Source organism: Ylistrum balloti, unplaced genomic scaffold (genome assembly GCF_031769215.1).
Source record: "Ylistrum balloti isolate Yb309-2 unplaced genomic scaffold, AGI_CSIRO_Ybal_v1 Utg370452, whole genome shotgun sequence".
In the NCBI taxonomy this organism is placed as follows: domain Eukaryota; kingdom Metazoa; phylum Mollusca; class Bivalvia; order Pectinida; family Pectinidae; genus Ylistrum; species Ylistrum balloti.
Window position 1 is genome coordinate 735,198 of NW_026782300.1, and position 21,746 is coordinate 756,943.

At 34.6% G+C, this 21,746-nt stretch overlaps 1 protein-coding gene across 1 annotated transcript in view; it reads right to left on the bottom strand.

Annotated features, from left to right (window-relative positions):
* The window catches only part of LOC132555060 (EGF domain-specific O-linked N-acetylglucosamine transferase-like), a 30,817-nt gene extending 9,962 nt beyond the window's left edge, over window positions 1–20,855 (bottom strand). Inside the window, exons 1-3 of the mRNA XM_060219401.1 lie at window positions 20,703–20,855; window positions 5,131–5,228; window positions 27–135 (exon numbers count right to left, since the gene is read on the bottom strand). Coding sequence (XP_060075384.1) covers window positions 27–135; window positions 5,131–5,228; window positions 20,703–20,855 — 360 coding nt within the window. The remainder of the gene's footprint in view (window positions 1–26; window positions 136–5,130; window positions 5,229–20,702) is intronic.
* Window positions 20,856–21,746: the final 891 nt, after the last annotated feature.

A 21,746-nucleotide genomic window follows, 5' to 3' on the forward strand; every position in this document is an offset into this window, starting at 1 on the left:
GCCATAAGACTCGAGAATTAACCTACCTCTGAATCAGGTGAACAGAGAACTTTTAGCTCTCCACGTCTCTCCTTGATATAGCCAAAATCTGCTCCCTTCCAGAACAAGTCTAACTGCTCTTCCTTCCCATGAGCCCTAAAATCAGTCAAAATAACATCTGAATGTATACATGTATGTTATCAAGAGTTTGATTAGTGATTCGTTAAGCTTGTTTCAGATAATAACTAATGCACATCAACAATTATTTTTACAATTCCTGTCAACTGATGATGCCTAGATACAGTTCCAATGGCAGTAACTTTTGGTTGATTATCCTTGATCAGTCTACATATTTGAATGTCATTTTAAAAGAGTTAAATAACATTTACATAACATATCAAAAAAATTAGAGCATTAGTGAATCTGATGAATACTCCCCGAAAATAACTGTACCAAACACAAATTTTAACAAAGGTCAATAACTCAGTAATTAAAGGGCTGCAAACACTAAATTTGGTACATTAGTCGAGGACCCTGAATTCAATACACTGCACATCTTGGTACAACCAATGTATACAACCAGTTTCATGATTCTTTCTTATCTGTGAGCAAAGTAACCGTCCAGACATGAAAAGATAGACAGATGGACAAAGTAGTAACCTTGAAAATTTTCAGGGAGCATAAAAAACATTACAAATAATAAAATTTGTCTTAACATTATTTGCCATGTTGAGACACACATAAGAAGATTTGAAAATGATCATATCTCATAACATATACTCATAACAAATGAATCATGTTGAAATACTGACAAAACCTGGTGGTTTTCATGCCCATAAAAACTTAAGAGAAATTCTTATTTAATGGTTGTGAAATTAGAGGTTTGTTTAGGTAACACTGCCACCTACTCAAGCCAATATAGATAGAGAATTATGTGTTGATCAAGATCCTCAATTTTTTATCCTATGCCTGGACATGTAATTGTATTCCATAACTACCAGCCTCCTGACTGTTTTCTCAAGCCATGAACTTTACCAAACCATTGTGTATACAAATTCTTTTATCGACTTACAAATTATTTTTGTTTAAACATCTTGATTAAAAACAAAATTATTTCTTAGGAGAGATTTTGATTAAGATGCATTTAATTCAAGCTTGTGATAAAGATTCCTAAAGTGAAGTCAAATACATGTACACAGTTTCGTCATACGTTTGGGGCAAGATCAGATGAAATTAATCATCAACTTTCTTAACGATGAAATCTGGACACACTGTCAACGTGATATCATATTTTTGTACACATTCATTAGGATAGCTATATATTTAATACCTGGCAAATTAAAATTTGTAAGTTGACATAATTGTCTCATAAATATTAAACTCATATATGTACATTTTAATGTACAATAAATTGTTGAAAGGGAAGGACAATGTCTTACAACCGAAACAAAAGTTATCTAAGATGGAAATATCAAAGTAATTATTATAAAGTTGTACTAAGGCTGTAAACGAGATACAGAAGTAACATCTATTACAGGTAAATATTACCTATATTTGCCATTAAAATGACATCAATAAACACTTATTTAATTGTTTATTATAAAAATTTGTTATCAACCAGTCGAAGATGTATATAGTAATTCAAAATGGTATATACTGTAGAGAAAGTGAGAGCATATGCCCTTCAAGGTGCATTCCTTAGGACATAAAAACAAAGTGATCAAGAGTTCTCTTAGATATACCCCCATCCCCTCATCTTTTCTCCTGATCTAAATCTGTTGAGGAGTTATCTAAACTGACTTATGGCAAAGCCATGTGGAGTGAGCATAGAATTATGAGGTATTTCATTGCAGTAAACAAACAGTATCAATTACAATTAAACAAGAATTTTAGGGCTTTTCACTAATTGGTGAAAAGACCTATTGTTTTTGTTATGTTTCGTATTATTCTTATTATTATTCTTCTTCCAAATTTGTGGGTTCATAATCTTTTAAATTGTAAAAGCTAGACATACAGTCTATTCACCTATTTGTAGATACGTATATGAAGTTGTTGATGCCGCTTTTTTAAGTAGGTCAAAAATCCAATATGGTCACCATGACGTTATAAGTTAAAACTTAAAAATGGCAATATCTCGAACACCTTTGATTCTACAGAGTTTGTGCACTAATATTAATTGTAGAGAATTTCCATATCTAACTTTCTGTCAGCCATATTGTTACAAAATATGTCAAATAAAAAAGCTCGCTGTTGGGTAAAGTTTTCAAAATTTAACAATTTTTAAAATTTTTTTTAATTTTGAATTTTCTTGAAATTTTCTTCTTCAGATCGATGCAGAACGTCCTTTAGTGTTTTCAGTTCTTCTGAAACGTTTACCATTTCCGCTGTATGCTATTTTGAAAATTTTCTTTGATCATTTAAAAATGCCGACAAATAGAAAAAACTCGTTTTAGATCAATATTGATGGGCTATATTTTATCAAATTGTTACTGAGAAGATTTCCCCAGATGTCTTCTACCATTTAGTGACATTTACAAATTCAGCGGAAAAACAAAATGGCCGCCATGACGTCATTTCCTATTTTACCTAAAATGCCGTACCTCAAGAATTGTTGAAGCTAGTGACCTCAGTTTTAATAATATTATGTGAATTAAAAAGAAAACACTTTTCACAAGAAAAAAACTGCGATCAAAGGTCAACTTCCCGTTTTCGGTAGGGGTCAAAGTTCAAAAGTGTTATTTTCAGTTAAAAACGTTGACAATCTTCTCAAGTTCTGCAAAGCCTTGAGTCTTGATATTTCATGTGTAAGATGTCTGTTTAAATATCTATCAAGTTTGTTAATATAAATGACCTTGACCCACTTTCAAGATCACAGGGTTCAATTATGTAAAAATAGTTAAATGGTAATTTCTCCATTGTTAAGCTGCTCAAAGTCTTCAACTTTGGACATAAATATTCTGTGGACATTTCCTGTCGATTGATATAAGAGAAACGTACCTCAAAATTCAACTTCCGGTTTGCGGTAGGGGGTCAAAGTTGAAAAGTGCTATTAAGGGTTCCAGTCTTTGAAAAACTTCTTCTCAAGTTCTGAAATGCCTAGAGGCTCTATATTTCACCTATATGAAGAATATGTAACTGGCAACAAAGTTTGATAATAAAAATGACCTTGACCCACTTTCAAGGTCACAGAGGTCAATTAACTAAGAATCCTTAAATGACAGTTTCTCACTTTCTAGAAGGCACACAATGATGAAAATTGATTATAAACCTTCTGTGGACACTTCCTATTGATTTTCATAAGAAAAACTTCCCAAAATGTTCAAGTTTCGGTTTTCCGTAGGGCACAAATTTGGAAAGAGCTAATTAGGGTACCAATCTTTGAAAAACTTCTTCTCAAGTTCTGGAAGGCCTAGAGGCTTGATATTTCACATATAAGAAGCATATGTCACTGGCAACAAAGTTTGATAATATAAATGACCTTGACCCACTTTCAATGTCACAGATGTCAATTAACTAAAAATCGTTAAATCACAGTTTTTCAATTTCTAGAAGGCATACAATGATGAAAATTAATTATAAACCTTCTGGAGACTTCCTAGTGATTGTCATGAGAAAAACTTCCCTCAAAATGTCAACTTCCGGTTTCCAAAAGGGGTCAAAGTTCAAATATACAAAATAGGGTACCAGTGTTCAACAATCCTCTTGTCAAGTTTCACAAGGTCTAGAGAACTAATATTGGGAATATATTGATCATCAGATGTTACATTATAAGGCTTGCAAATATGAATAACCTTGACCGACATTCAAGGTCACAGGGGTCAAATATGTTTGAACCTTTAAAAAGTGTATTTCTTTGTTATTATGTAGTTATATATCCTTAACGTTTCAAGATTCAAAGTTCATCTTTGGATATGTTGTAGAGACTAACAAACAAGGAAACTTTCTCATATATTGTTATCAGGATAAATGTCAACTTCCTGTCAACTTGTCGCCAAAGAAGTGAAAAGCCCGCAAAATTGTTAACAACAATTTCTAGTTTTTCTTTTGATCTATCGAACCTGAAGTTAACTGTTTCTTCCTTAAATCCTCAATGTATTTATTGTGTTCCTAACTAGTTCATATGCTCCAGTCTTTTATCTTAGTTCATTCTTTCAGAAAATCGACACCAATTTACCAGGTAAGATACTAATTGCTTTGTCTTGTTCAACCAGACTCTTGTCTGCAATATGCTACCTCAATAGTTATGAAGTGATTAAGCATCTAGCTGAATGAGACCATATGTTGCTAATCAGTCATGTAGGCGAGTTGTGATATGCCATTGATGTAATTAAAGCATTACTGAGGACTTTATGTTCATGTCACACACTTTTGACGAATTTTTTTCACTTCTTTCTTCACAGTTACCTTTAGGGCTTGCTTTGCAAGCAGTCCTTATGGGCTACTCGAGCTATGTTTGCTATTAAGGAGTTCATCAGATATCTTGTAAATACATTTTTTATTTCAAAAGCACTTGATAGTTATCTTTAACCCTAAACCTTGACCAATGACCACAAAAACCACTTTATGATGTAACTCTATGGTATGAATATAAACTAACACTGTTCAGGGGTTCAAGAGATATCTTGCACACAAGCTTTCTATTTTAAAGTGGTCAAGGGTCAGCTCGGACCATTAACCTTAACTGATGACCATTAAAATCTAATCAAGTGAACACCTTTGTGGATGAAGCTTTGCCAGGTGTGGATATGAAGTAAAACTTTCCAGGAGTTCATGAGATAACTTGTACAAAGGTATTTATTTCAAAAGTGTTCAAAAGGTCAACTTCACTTCTAACCTTGGCCAAAGACCACAAAAATCTTATCTGGTGCAGACTTTGAAGAAGTGATGCTATGGTGAGAGTACAGACTAATCTTTACCATGGCTACATTTGATAAACATGGTTGTCATGGACACACAAAGTGATTACTATATGCTAGTATCCCCTCAATCTTACATTAGTAGGGAGTATGAATAGTTCAACATATTGTCTCCATTTTTCATTTCATGTACAATACATGCTTTCATCTTTTATGTATTGAAATCATTTCCATGTTCCAATTCATTTGTTTTATCTTAATTTCTATGCAAAGTAAGTAAACAGTAACTTTGTACCATCCTCGGCTGTTTCCTGGGCAGCTTGGCATGAACATTCTGTTTTTCTCCTCACAAACCTTCTCATAGCCCCAACACTTTTCCTGTGTCAGCTCCGTCTGAAAGGGAAACAAAAGATCATCTTAAGATAGAAGGAAGGAGATATTGAAGGACATTTAACACTCTGGTAATGTGAGATCAACTCAATTCTACTCAAATTAGTTATTATGTGACAGGTAACAAATCTAAGTAGCAATGTTTGTTTGTTGGGTTCATGGCCCTGTGAACAGCCAGGATTGTTTCGAGTCGTCTTGTAATAGCTGGTGGCTACCTCAATGAACAATATACAGGAGGCTCATTGCATGCCATCAAGAACAAGTCTGTTAACTGCCAAACTGCCTTGCTCAAGTATACAACCATTCCATTACAGATCGATCTCTTCTTGGCCTGCTGGGAAACACAAACTGCCATGGGGTAGGAGTATCCTGCCACGCACCATCCATGCTCTAGAAAGTATACTATTGCGGCCCCAATTTTTAACAATGACCTCATTTCTTTAACATTGCATTATCAAAAACATTGAAAGGAATTCTGTAACTCAACAAGAATTAATGAGGTGCACTGAAGAGAATGGCATTAGGCATTTTGATTTACGTAATTGCAGATTACAAATTACCAAATGAAATTCAAACCCTTTATATCCTTTATGCAAAAACTTATTTCAATGTCCATGTGATCAAAAATATTTCTCGGGACTTATCCATACATTTACTTATAAACAATATTTCTCGGGACTTACCCATACATTTACTTATAAACAATATTTCTCGGGACTTATCCATACTTTTACCTATAAACAAAGTAATGAACAATACCAGGTGCATGAGGAAAAATAGACACTATAGCTCCATTCCAGGTAACATGATTGTGCTCTTAACTTCATACCTAGCAGGTTGTTTTATTGTTATGCTGAATATATCAACTGTTTCCATGACATGATCCATGTACAATAAGGACAAGTAATACTGGTAATGTTATGAAATAAAAATGTACAATCAAACTTCCTTCTCTTGAAGTTGACAGGATTGTGAGAAACTCTTGAATTATCAAAGTATTCACGTTATAAACTTAATCATATCTAAGATAATATTTAGCATGAAGAGGAACACTTTGAGTTACACAGGGTTTTCGAAGAGTTTCAGATAAGTCTGACTTTCCTTTTTTTTTATTAATGGGCAAAATGAAGGATGTCATTAGTCCCCAAACAAAAAATGACCAGGTATATATGTATTTCTTGTCACTTCATGTTCACTTAGGTAAGTTTTAACAGCTGTAATCACTATCATCTGATTAACTAGCCTCATGTCATACTTCCACTAATGGACTGTACATACTACCATTGACTTAAATATATCTAAATCTGTGGTATTACCATTCCAGTTATTTTTTTTCTACTAAGTTTTATCATTTAAAATACAACAGATCCCAGAGGGATCTTGAAATCCACCATTTGTTTTTTTTTTATCTTAATTTGCTCTTTGAAATTTGGAACTTTTCCTGTCTTTTCTCCTCTCTGGTTTTGCTCTTAATGATGAAAATTTTGAACATTCCTTTGCAGAAATAGCTATGATAATCTTCACCTGCCAAATCCAAAATGGTCACCTGGAAGCCATTTTGTTTCTTCTGATCAGTCCCAAAATCAAACAGGTACAAGTAGAAACCAATGGGAAAGAAAGAGATCCATTCAGTAGTTCTTAAGAAATTGGGATAACAATCTTTACTAGACAAAATCAAAGATTGCTGCCTGTCTGCCATCTTGTTTTTCTGATCAGTCCCAAACTATACATGAAATTTAAAAAAGATCTGTCCAGCACTTCTGAAGAAAAAGCAATAACAAACTTGCAAAGGCAAAATCCATGACAGCTGGCTGTGCCATCCATCTGGTATTTCTGATCAGACCCAAAATCCAAAGGGACACAACAAGAGACCAAGGGGAACCTTCATAGAAAATTTGAGTGGGATCCACATATTACTTTTCAAGAAATAGCGAAAACAATCTTCATTTAAAAATTTCAAGATTGCTGCCTGTCAGCCATTTATTTTTCTGACCAGTCCCAAAATCAAAGGGGCACAACTAGGGACAAAGTGGACCTACATATGAAATTTGAGAAAGATCCATCCAGTACTTTTCAAGAAATAGTGATAACAAAAATTGTTTACGACTGGATGAATGACAGACATAGGGCGATTTGAACAGCCCACCATCATCAGATGTTGGACTAACAACAGTACTATCTGTTGCGGAAAATCAAGATCATTTTTTCAATTCCTTAACCTGCTTACAGAGTAGGATAAATCAAACATTTTATTTTATTTCCCTCTTTGAACCCTATTTATCAAATCAAGATATCTGAGCTAAACTGTAATTCAGATCAAATTTAGTCAAAATTTTAAGAGCTATTTTAGTTTCAAGGCATGTGTGTCATAGTAATGTGTGTGGGCGACAAATCCAGCATCAAAGTGAAAAGGTCACATGACCCCATAGGCTATGTAAACTAAACATTACTGATGAAACATTAGTAGCAACAGGCTGGATGATTATAACCTGAGACATTAATCATTAGGTTTTATATCCCATTAAAAAGGTGAGCTTTGTGATGATTGACATAAGATTGCAACAAATTCTACACCTAACTATAACTTTTGTAGGATTTTTTCAGGTGAGTCCTGATCACCAATTAGCAAGAGACATAATGGGGTCTTAAAATTTGAGTGAGTCCCACAGGAAAAGCATGAGTCCAGGACTGAGACCCAAAATTCACCGACCTAACGTCATATCTTAATCTGTCAGTTCATATCTTGTATTCTCAATTTTTCATCATGTTATTGTAGATTCTACAAGACCTCTGCATTTATACAACCATATAGGATTTTACAAATGAAATAACTTGATATGAAACAATTAACAAGCATAGAATCAGAGTCTGCTGTAATAGCAGATGTAATATCTGTTATATAACAAACTGTTAGGTGAGTGGCACATCAAATTTTAATTATTTCTATTCAACATGGACATGAACATAGGTGAGTGGCACATCAAATTTTAATTATTTCTATTCAACATGGACATGAACATAAGATTTTATTCATCAAACTGCTCAGGTTGATAATAAAATAGAACATTGTTCAGTCTATTCCTTTCCTGACATAGACAGACAGATTGCAGCACATTTTTCATCGTTGAGACAATCTTGTGATTCATTAGGATATGACATCACTACAGAGTATAATTACATGTGAGATTTATGACGTGTTTGACATGTTCACATCACATGGCAGAACATGTAAGTTATTGTGATCAGAGAGATATGCTTACAAGGATACAGGTGTCTCATTTTCTTACACACAATTTTTAATAAAAATCTTAAATATTTGTAGCAATGATTTAATAAAAAATCAAAGACAAACCAAAATTATGTCATGAGAAAACTTATAGAGCGCATATGAGATACCTCTGAAGTGTAAATGAAATATTTCTACAAACATCCTCATATATCTAAAGGATCTGAAGTAAGTTTTCAAGGCTACTTCAAATAAAACTCTTAAGTCTCTGTTAATAACATCTTATATGAAATGAAAGTAAATCTAAGATTCTTTTTATCGCATGACTCATCAGAAAAGTTCAATTTAGACAGGTTTGAATGTAAAAATATGAAAAACAAAATCTGATGGAGACAGCCACTTTATTGCACTATTTCAATTCATGGTTCAATGTTATTTTGTCGTCCATGTTAGTGACATCACAATCAATTTCTCACTGGTACAGCCAAGGAAAACCTCAAGGGTATATTACACTTATAACATATAAACAAAAATATCACATGGCTTAATTCACACGATAACAGACTGATTATGTAAAAAGCATGAAAATCCTAGTTCTCAGAACTTAACAATATTATTATATCAACTTAGATAACTATAGGAACTTAAATCAGATATCTTAAGGAACTTCAATCAGATATCTTAAGGAACTTAAATTAGATATCTTAAGGAACTTCAATCAGAATTCTTAAGGAACTTAAATCAGATATCTCAAGGAACTTCAATCAGATATCTCAAGGAACTTAAATCAGATATCTTAAGGAACTTAAATCAGATATCTTAAGTTACTTAAATCAGATATCTTAAGGAACTTCAATCAGAATTCTTAAGGAACTTAAATTAGATATCTTACGGAAATTCAATCAGATATCTTAAGGAACTTCAATCAGAATTCTTAAGGAACTTCAATCAGAATTCTTAAGGAACTTCAATCAGATATCTTAAGGAACTTCAATCAGATATCTTAAGGAACTTCAATCAGAATTCTTAAGGAACTTAAATCAGATATCTTAAGGAACTTCAATCAGATATCTTAAGGAACTTCAATCAGATATCTTAAGGAACTTAAATCAGATATCTTAAGGAACTTCAATCAGAATTCTTAAGGAACTTCAATCAGAATTCTTAAGGAACTTAAATCAGATATCTTAAGGAACTTCAATCAGAATTCTTAAGGAACTTAAATCAGATATCTTAAGGAACTTCAATCAGATATCTTAAGGAACTTCAATCAGAATTCTTAAGGAACTTCAATCAGAATTCTTAAGGAACTTCAATCAGATATCTCAAGGAACTTAAATCAGATATCTTAAGGAACTTAAATCAGATATCTTAAGTTACTTAAATCAGATATCTTAAGGAACTTCAATCAGAATTCTTAAGGAACTTAAATTAGATATTTTAAGGAACTTAAATCGGATATCTTAAGGAACTTAAATAAGATATCTTAAGGAACTTAAATCAGATATCTTAAGGAACTTCAATCAGAATTCTTAAGGAACTTCAATCAGATATCTTAAGGAACTTCAATCAGATATCTTAAGGAACTTAAATTAGATATCTTAAGGAACTTAAATTAGATATCTTAAGGAACTTCAATCGGAATTCTTAAGGAACTTCAATCATAATTCTTAAGGAACTTCAATTAGATATCTTAAGGAACTTAAATCAGATATCTTAAGGAACTTAAATCAGATATCTTACGGAACTTCAATCAGATATCTTAAGGGACTTCAATCAGATATCTTAAGGAACTTCAATCAGATAACTAAAGTTACTTAAATATGACAATTATAGGAACTTAAATATGACAATTATAGGAACTTAAATCAGATATCTCAAGGAACTTAAATCAGATATCTTACGGAACTTCAATCAGATATCTTAAGGGACTTCAATCAGTTATCTTCAGAAACTTCAATCAGATAACTAAAGTTACTTAAATACGACAATTATAGGAACTTAAATATGACAATTATAGGAACTTAAATATAAAATCTAATCATTCAAAACAAGATATTTCGTAGTATTTATTTAAAATCATTAGAACTTAATTTCATATTCATGAGATATTTTACAAGCATAAATGATGAGATATTATACATAAGATGTTGTGGTAACTGTCATATTCTGTGAATCAAATTACCGTGGCTCATAGTACTACTGAGCTTTTAACTGGCTGAGTAAAAGAAGTGGGGGAAAAAATCAATACTTGGTAACTAACAACAAATGTTACAGTTATTAAGGACATCAGTATACAAATCTGTTATGTGTCTTATATACAGTACTGAACATATCCTTACAACCTAACAGGTCAGAATATATTTAGAGCTGTATAGTGCATGTGTGATGAGTGTATTGGGGTCAAATGTATATACCTAATGGTCAGTCTATAGCAGTACCCTACTGAGTGGTCAGTGGTCTACAGCCAATGTAAAGGTTATCAACTGTCCATTGACACTTCACCTCTGTTAACCTGTTACACTAGTGAACCTGTGTGGCATTATATCTATTTATGAATATCCCTGAATAGATAGGGTCATAACCTCATGAACTCCTTACTTGTTATTTGTAGACTGACCAGACCACTGACCAGCCATCCTTTGACAGTAAATATGACTAAACCACTGACCAGCCCTCCTATGACAAATTAGAAACTACGATTATTTTCAAAGCTATACCTACAAGGCATTGATATAAAAAGAAACATGAACAACATCAGAAATATATACCCACGTTTTATCATTTCAGTTTTTGTAATAATCTTTTATGATCAAAGGCCCAATGGGCCTGCATTGCTCAATGTTCATTAAAAGTACAATCAATGTTCATCACAAAATATGTGCTCCACTGGCATCCCGAGTGGGGACATCCAATCAATCTTAACCAATTTCCACAACAAACTTAAGCTTCTAACAATCAGTTCTAAACAGTGATAATTATGGCTTTCATAAAAGATAAATGTCATTTCTTCTTTCTTCCCTCTTTTTTTTTTCTCTTGAAATTTGTCAGGCTTTCACCTACATATGTATAAACTTCTACTTCTCAGAATTTTCGCTAACCAAAAGAAGTCTTTTTACTGGTTTTGATAATATGATTCCTGTGACCTTAAATTTGGTTCTATGTCATTTCATTTCTTTATGCATACTTTATTGGCCTTTATCCAAGATAACTCTCAGCCAATATAATTCTTCTAGGTCTTTGACTAATCAGAAGAAATTGTTTATGGTTCATTTTCACAAATTTGACTCTCGTGACCATATATATGAGTCTAGGTCACTTTTTTTCGTGTGAGAAGTTGTTTAAATGAAAACATTGAGATCGTAAGGAAGAACGACAGACAGACAGACCGACAGACGACACACCACAGCATAAGCCTTTTGGCCAATTTGCACTAAAAAATTGTATTAAAATGTACTTATTAGTATGGATCAATATTTCTTTTTTTCTTTTCTAAAACTGTATTTCAATAGCATACAATTAACAAGCGTTGGGCTATGATTTATACTGCTATAAAATGACACAATCTTTTGATCAAAATGTACATAGTATCCACAATTAGTTGCAGTGCGACTGGTAATAGGGATTGATTACAAGGTATGGACTTGTATCTATCTAAATATCTGCACTTAACAACATTACACTGGACAGTGGTCAATACTATACTGCCCATTCTCTGATGATGAATAATAAACCACCATTGCAAGCCTACACTGTATATCACCTTTAGTTTACCTCTCCAGGCACAAACCAATATTATACATTCATATCATCAACACTACATATTAATTCAATTTTTAAGTTAAATCCTGAATTTTGAATTTTCACCAGCGTAGATCCAATAAATGTTTAAGTAGATATGTGATCTAAACAAAAAGGACTGAGGTTTAAGAATAAATTGACCAACATATCCCTACTGAGTTAATCCTGGGTGAAATTCTAACCAGACAAGGATCAGACATCATTGATTCCTGTCTAAGATAAATAGATATTGTGGCTGTAAATGGAAAGTGACACTTGACACTATAGGTCTGGTCATATTGGTCAGACAGAATCTGAATGGAAGAAGTAAATCCTTTATCTATCATATTTATCCAGAAAGTTTCATATTGAATTTAGTCAAAATTCATCGATCCATTTATCAGGAAAAGCGTTTTCAACTAATATCAACGATGGATACTTGCTATCTTTGATCCTAGTGGTGTTATCATCTATTACACGTCTGAAATAAACTGTGAGAATACTGTAAAGTCATTCATTTTTGTTGGGAATTAATTTTGTTGGTTTCTTTGGTACTCTTAATCCATGAAATCATATGTCAATGAACTGATATGATTAGTCTATGGACATTAATTGAGCTATATTTATCCACAAGATCGAATATCCTTGAAAAAGCGACTTTTTGGAAAACCATAAAAATTGAACCACAAGGATTTGTATGATTTATCGATAGTTCAATAAGCCCTGGGAGTCTTCCTGGTCCAATAATATACAAAGCCCTGGAAGTCTTCCTGGTCCAATAATATACAAAGCCCTGGAAGTCTTCCTGGTCCAATAATATACAAAGCCCTGGAAGTCTCAATGGTCCAATAATATACAAAGCCCTGGAAGTCTTCCTGGTCCAATAATATACAAAGCCCTGGAAGTCTTCCTGGTCCAATAATATACAAAGCCCTGGAAGTCTTCCTGGTCCAATAATATACAAAGCCCTGGAAGTCTTCCTGGTCCAATAATATACAAAGCCCTGGAAGTCTTCCTGGTCCAATAACATACAAAGCCCTGGGAGTCTTCCTGGTCCAATAATATACAAAGCCCTGGAAGTCTTCCTGGTCCAATAATATACAAAGCCCTGGAAGTCTTCCTGGTCCAATAATATACAAAGCCCTGGAAGTCTTCCTGGTCCAATAATATACAAAGCCCTGGAAGTCTTCCTGGTCCAATAATATACAAAGCCCTGGAAGTCTTCCTGGTCCAATAACATACAAAGCCCTGGGAGTCTTCCTGGTCCAATAATATACAAAGCCCTGGAAGTCTTCCTGGTCCAATAATATACAAAGCCCTGGAAGTCTTCCTGGTCCAATAATATACAAAGCCCTGGAAGTCTTCCTGGTCCAATAATATACAAAGCCCTGGAAGTCTTCCTGGTCCAATAATATACAAAGCCCTGGGAGCCTTCCTGGTCCAATAATATACAAAGCCCTGGGAGTCTTCCTGGTCCAATAATATACAAAGCCCTGGAAGTCTTCCTGGTCCAATAATATACAAAGCCCTGGAAGTCTTCCTGGTCCAATAATATACAAAGCCCTGGGAGTCTTCCTGGTCCAATAATATACAAAGCCCTGGAAGTCTTCCTGGTCCAATAATATACAAAGCCCTGGAAGTCTTCCTGGTCCAATAATATACAAAGCCCTGGGAGTCTTCCTGGTCCAATAATATACAAAGCCCTGGAAGTCTTCCTGGTCCAATAATATACAAAGCCCTGGAAGTCTTCCTGGTCCAATAATATACAAAGCCCTGGAAGTCTTCCTGGTCCAATAATATACAAAGCCCTGGAAGTCTTCCTGGTCCAATAATATACAAAGCCCTGGAAGTCTTCCTGGTCCAATAATATACAAAGCCCTGGAAGTCTTCCTGGTCCAATAATATACAAAGCCCTGGGAGTCTTCCTGGTCCAATAATATACAAAGCCCTGGAAGTCTTCCTGGTCCAATAATATACAAAGCCCTGGAAGTCTTCCTGGTCCAATAATATACAAAGCCCTGGGAGTCTTCCTGGTCCAATAATATACAAAGCCCTGGAAGTCTTCCTGGTCCAATAATATACAAAGCCCTGGAAGTCTTCCTGGTCCAATAATATACAAAGCCCTGGGAGTCTTCCTGGTTCAATAATATACAAAGCCCTGGAAGTTTTCCTGGTCCAATAATATACAAAGCCCTGGAAGTCTTCCTGGTCCAATAATATACAAAGCCCTGGAAGTCTTCCTGGTCCAATAATATACAAAGCCCTGAAAGTCTTCCTGGTCCAATAATATACAAAGCCCTGGAAGTCTTCCTGGTCCAATAATATACAAAGCCCTGGAAGTCTTCCTGGTCCAATAATATACAAAGCCCTGGAAGTCTTCCTGGTCCAGTAATATACAAAGCCCTGGAAGTCTCAATGGTCCAATAATATACAAAGCCCTGGAAGTCTTCCTGGTCCAATAATATACAAAGCCCTGGAAGTTTTCCTGGTCCAATAATATACAAAGCCCTGGAAGTCTTCCTGGTCCAATAATATACAAAGCCCTGGAAGTCTTCCTGGTCCAATAATATACAAAGCCCTGGAAGTCTTCCTGGTCCAATAATATACAAAGCCCTGGGAGTCTTCCTGGTCCAATAATATACAAAGCCCTGGGAGTCTTCCTGGTCCAATAATATACAAAGCCCTGGGAGTCTTCCTGGTCCAATAATATACAAAGCCCTGGAAGTCTCAATGGTCCAATAATATACAAAGCCCTGGAAGTCTTCCTGGTCCAATAATATACAAAGCCCTGGAAGTCTTCCTGGTCCAATAATATACAAAGCCCTGGGAGTCTTCCTGGTTCAATAATATACAAAGCCCTGGAAGTTTTCCTGGTCCAATAATATACAAAGCCCTGGAAGTCTTCCTGGTCCAATAATATACAAAGCATAAGGATAAATGTGATATCCAGGCATGGAGAAGGTCAAGTAACTTGAAGCTCCATAGTGAAAGCGCTGTTATTTGATAGCCCTTGCCATTCTACAGCTAAAGATGTACAGGTATTCTTATGCAAATGATGTTGATTCATTAGCTATGCAGTGTAGACTGGATACATTTTGCGTAGAGATATCTGACCTAATATTGATAAAATGAGCATGACAACAACTGGAAGTCACCATGGCAAAGCGATAACTAGGTGACAGTCAGTATCACAATACTCTTTAAAGTCGTAAGAAGTGTTCAAAGGTCAATGAAATGATGAAAAATGGCAATGAACTTTGTACACAAGTGTATTTGTAGACAAGTAATCCCAGTTGATGAATTGTAACTGATTTGAAGCATATTTCTATACTAGATATCTTGCAATATAAGATCAGAAATATAATTCTTTATCAAACTCAGATGTCATGTGGCTTTGTGGCTCATGCAGACTAGTGGTGAAGAAGAACACCTGTGTAGAGATTAAGAGAGAAGAAAAATGTGAAGAAATAAGAGAGGAGTTGGAAAACCATATCAGTAACCTTGAATATTTGCTCAGTTTCAAATGTGTAAAGTTAAAATATTGTCATGAAAAGCATTACAGACCACTAACACCATATACATGAAACTGAAACCAAAGCAACACGGAAGTCAGACACAGGTAAACTCATTTTGGAGATACAGAAAAGAGAAAACAAGAAAACAATTTAGAGGTATTTTCCCGAATAGCAACAACAGAATGGTAAAAATATGTTGGAATGTGAAAAAGAAGCAATATGGGTACTCTTTACTACATGTGGAGTATTATTGGTAGGCAATGAGTAGATCAAAAAAGTAATGAGAAAATGGACTATTAAGATGCACCTACATATGAAATTTGAGAAAAGTCCACCATATATTTCTCAAGAAATAGTTGTAACAATAGGTGGAACCCTCTCAGCCATTTTCTTTTTCAGATCAGACCCAAAGCCAAACAATGCACAACCAGGGAACAAGAACAGAATACATATGAAATTTTAAAAAGCTTGATCTGGTACTGAGGAAACAGCAATAAGAAATTAATACTGTCAAAATCTGAAATGGTCACTTGGCAGCCATTAGTGTTGTTTCACCTCAGTCCCAAAATGGGACAAAAACACAACTAGGACATAAGAGGAACCTACATCTGAAATTTGATAATGATCCATTTGTTACTGCTCAAGAAATGGAAAAAGTAAGAAATGTTCTAGCAAATGATGGTGGGCTAAAAGACATGGTTAAGTTGTCTTTTCATTCTTTAGAAGAACTGCAAAAGAGCTAAGTATCTTATTTCTTTCCCACAATGCAAACTTATACTTAATGCAATGCCTCTCATCTAGAGATGAAGCATTGTCTCTACAATATGTATTTTATAAATAGGCTGTCATTTAAATCAAATTTTCAGAGAGTTTTTCTACTGTTACCTTATTTCTAGATTTCCTGTTTTCTGATGGTTTAATATGTTCACCAGTGGTATAACTCATGGCCTTCATTCAAATTAAATTCACTTAAAAATAAAGAATATCATCAGTATTTCTAACTGGATCCATTCAAGGTCTCTGGCCCAAGACATATCATCATCCTTAAATTTACTTACATAAGATCTAATCTATCAAACAGGGCAAAAGAAATCACTGATGGTGCAGAAGTGCTGATTACCTTACTTGTCTTAATAGTGCCTTTAGAGAGTCAGAAGTTGATAGTTTCAGCCCATCAGGGGAAGGATACTTTTCATTACTGCTTTAATCCCTATTACAATCCTAAGTTAGACAAGGGGCTGCTTCTCCAACATGTTAGATACCAACTAAATGATGCTAGTTACGTTGGAAGTGAAGATGAATTCTGTCGAGCACTTTAAGACAAATAATCCTCCATATGTAATATTTAAAGTTCCAAAGGATCATTCTACCAGTTCACTAAACAAGTACAACTTCAGATCAAGGGGACTTACACATGGAGTTTAAGAAAAGTCCTTACTTTAATTCTTGATACTGATAAGGGGAACCTACACACAAATTTTGAGAAAGATCATTCTAGGGGTTTTTTTTCAAGAAAAGTATTAACAAAATGTGATGATAAAAATCTAACAAGGTCATCAGTAGGCAATTTTTGTTTCCTTATTTGCCCTCAATTTACACTTATCTACTGAGACAACAAAGGAAATGTACACACAGATAAAACTTTAAAATATCTATCAAATTTTTCTTCAGAAATATCCACCAATGCTTAAGATGAACTAACATTGTCTAAATCAAAGATGGCTACCTTTTGACCATTTCGTTTTCCTTATCCTTCACATAGTTTCAACTGTACGACTCAGGGCTAATTATAAGATGTCCATCAGAAAGATCCACTACATAAGGCCATAGCAATACGGACTTCACAAAAGAAAATACCTACATGTAAAAAGGAATCATAATCAAAACTCAAAGTAAACAAAACTAGGACAAAAATCAACACAAAACAAGAAAGAAACCAGGACATAGTCATCAAGATTCCCTGTCCATGTTCGTTTGTAAAATATATACATTTGAGTAACATGGAAAACTGGAAAAGATATCAGCCAATCAGGTCACAGTAACCTCATTAAATATGCAAAGAGTTTGCCAATTATCAACCTTGAACAAGGGATTAAGGTAACAAGTCTACCAAGCAAGTCTCATCATAATTCATACTTCAAAATCAAACTTGGGCACAGGATTAAGGTAATAAGTATACCAACCAAGTTTCACCAAACTGTGACCGGTCCTTTAAAAGATATCATCCGGAAAACAGCATATAAGAATGAATAAAGAAACCAGCAAATCAGGTCACAACAGCCTCATTAAATATGTGCGGAATTGACAGTATCCATCCTTACAGATAGAAAGATGGACCGAAGGAACCCATTTGAAGTTTCCCCGCCAACTTTGTTTGTTGGGGGATAAAATGAACAAAAGGAAGGATTTCCACAAAGACTCCTGAAACTCTGAAAGAGTAACAGTTTCAATTAATGACATCTTCCATATAATTCTTCGTCAGTCAAAGCAAGTAACGTCATGTTTCCAGATAAGCAGTTTACCTTCATATGCGGCAAGGATGATTTCAGAGTCTACCATCTGAAAATTTGCATAGTACAAGTCAAGCTGATAAAATACTAGTTGCTTCCTGTACATTTGACTGATGGATTACTGGGGCATTAATTACACTTTTGTTGAATTTGTAGACCATCAAGGTCTAGTAAAGTTGTATAAGCCAGCAAAGGAGGGGTTGTGAGAGCTCAGTCAGTTAGAGAGCTGGCCTACCTAACGTCAGATAAAGAACCAAAGTGTGTGGTTTGACAATTCCTAATGATTGGAGGTGGTGTTTCACAGGGAGCTGAGAAACTGACAGTCAGTGCTGCTGTTTTTGTGTCAGTGAGCAAGGCACTTTACCCTAATTACTCTTGATGGCATGTGACAGGCCACTCATTTAGTGAGGTAGCAACTAGCTACAACAAGGAGACCCTACCTTACATCGACCATGGTTGTTTGGAGTAATAACCAGTAAACAAACATGTGACCAATAACTACCCCTTTTAAATTGGCCCAATAATGAATGGTCCTACAAAATATTGACCTCAGAATTGTTACATTCATAAGCATTACTTTTACACCTTGACAACAATCATTTCTCCTAAACTCATTCAGTAGAGCACAAGTCTATTCAGCCAGAGAGGAGTGCAATAACTCTGTCTTCATAGCAACCCTTTTTTTTATCCTGGCCTTCTCAAGGCAACATGTGTTCCTTAGGAAGCTGACAGAACTGATTGCTGAGTGACAATCTTGTCTTGTGACTGTGTCCTTGTCATGTGTAAGACACTGTACATATTTAGAAAAGAGGCCCAATGGGCCTGCAGCACTCATCTGGTAATATATATATACAAGCCAAATATCATGCTGCAGGCCTTTTAGTTCATGATAAGTAGTTGTTTACATGTTTGACCCCTGTGACCGTGAACATAGGTCAAGTTCATTTCTTTTCGCAAACTTTGTCGAGCTTCATCCTAGGATCATACCTACCAAATATCATGCCTCTAGACCTTTTAATTCATAAGAAGAAGTCATTTCAGGGTTCGAAATTAACTATATACAACTAGCAAAATTCCAGCTAAAATCTGGTAATTGCTAGCTGGAAAATAATGAACTAGCAAAATTTTGCGAGTGGAAATGAACTATACCTAATCACTATTTTTGACGAAACATCTGCCACAAAATGCCTTTCTCTGTCTGCCTTTAAATGAGTAAATAGGTTACAAACGCTAAAGTGACATAGATTATCAATACATTCGGAATTCCTCCAGTTTTTCCCTTGATAGTTATGTGTAAACCGAATAAAAAGTTGTCTTGGAAAACTCTACGATTTCTGTCTGCTCATCATGTGAAACGTGACATATCAGCTATGATAACAAACTTTTTCAAAAGGAAAGCATCTGACAGTGCTTGCAATGACCAAGACAATAGTCAACAGCCAGAGCCTGGCCCTTCTGAAAAAAAATCGTTGAAATCGGAGAGCGTTTCTCCTGACGCTGCTGATATAAAATCACTGCCACAACAACGTGCATATACGGCCATGTTAAAAACGGTGCGGAAATGAGAAAAAGAATTGAATATTATTCTAGGATACAACAAATCATCTAGTAACGATGTTGTTAATACAGTATGGCGCAATGACTGCCGAGAACACGGAAGATAGTTGTCTTGATAATAATTTATTGAAATGATCGTTAATGTGAACATTTTTTTAAATAATATAAATTTGGGTACAGTTACATTTATAAATGGATCTGATCATATGACAGTCAGATTAGATGTAGCTCATACATGAAAAAAAGAAAACTGATAAATTCAAAGTTGTATAGATTTAAAATGTTGATACAGGTAGCAATCAGCCATTCTTATCCAATGTCTTGGATAACTTTTCCAATATCACTCAGTTCCTGAAAAACTCAATATAACAGTAAATAAAAGTCAAACCTATTCACCAAAAAAGTGCTAGTTTGTTCATCATTTTTGCTAGTGGAAATTTTAGGCACTAGCAAACCATTGCTAGTGCCTAAAACAGTTAATTTCGACACCTGCATTTAAAAGTTTTACCAAATCTGGCATCTAAAACCATGAATATAAGTCAAGGTTATTTCTTTCCGTACACTTTTCCAGGCTTCATCCTAGGAACATACCAGCCAAATATCAAAATTTGGTCCATTGGTTATCCAGAAGAAGTTGTTTAAAGGAAACAGTTGACGACTCAGAGGCGATGGACACCGCACCACAACATAAGCTCACTTGGCCCATCGGGCCAGGTAAGCTAAATAAATAGTGTACAACAGGCTTATTAGGTGATGTTGATCGAGATATCCACCAGCTATTACAAGGTGAAAATGTCAAAAAAGACTTGTTTACAAAGCACTGTTCTCTAGGTGATGATCTGACAGTAAACGGGGAGGAGATCCTAACAAAAAATACATATGTTCTTACCTTATAAGGACACTGAGAATCTTCATTACACTTCTCCTTGGTAACTGGGTTGTTGTAAAAGAAGTAAGGAATATGTTCAGTTGGTAGGTTGAGTTTAGTCCAGTTTGCAGAGACAGCCACAATAATAAAGATCAGCAGATTCCAGCCCTGCATCCTTATGAAATAAAAACAAGTGTGTATATATGACTGTTTTAACAAAACTCAATGAATCAGTAAGAGAGAAAAATGCACATGGTATGTTTCATTAATGCTAATGAAATGGTGTTTAGTTAACTGAACTTGCATAAACAAAGTCTTCCATGCCAAATACAGGTCAAAAATATATATATTAAAAAAAACAGTAACAGACTTCAAACTGGATCTAATTAATATTGGATCTACTGTCCAAATAAGGTGATGACAAACTATGAAAATTAAACATAATTCACAATTATTGTGAACCTGAAAAAGGTTAAGGTCATACTTCTTGTAAAAAGTCTTATGATAAGATTATGAATAATAAGATAGAATAAACTGTTAATTATATACCCCTGGTATCAGCAACATTCTGTCCAATTTTATTCACCTGATTGAAAGATTGAGAGCATATTGTTTTTGTGTTGTCTGTTTGTTTGTCTGTTGTCGACTTTTACCTTTGTCCATGACTATTGCACTGTAAGAGGAAGGGCTTTCATGTTTAGTGTGTCTGTTCCTTGTGACAATAACTTTTTGGTGGTACCAAAATTCTTAACTATGTGACATTGACTGTGACCTACATTTGAAAAATTGTGCATGCAATCAGAACATATTACACTAGTACAGTTTTAATTTTGTTACTAACGGGGACATAGCATTTCATAAACACATCTTGTTTGGTCAACATTATCTGCGTTTTTTACCTGAATGCATACAAGTTGCATCAGCTGTCAGACTCATCATCTGAGAAATGTTTTTGTGAATTGATCATCCAAATATAGAAAAAAAAAGAAAAGAAAGATGGCTAAAATCTAAAATAAAATGTACAAGTGATTTTTGTGACTCCGATTTTTGAGCCCTGGACCCATG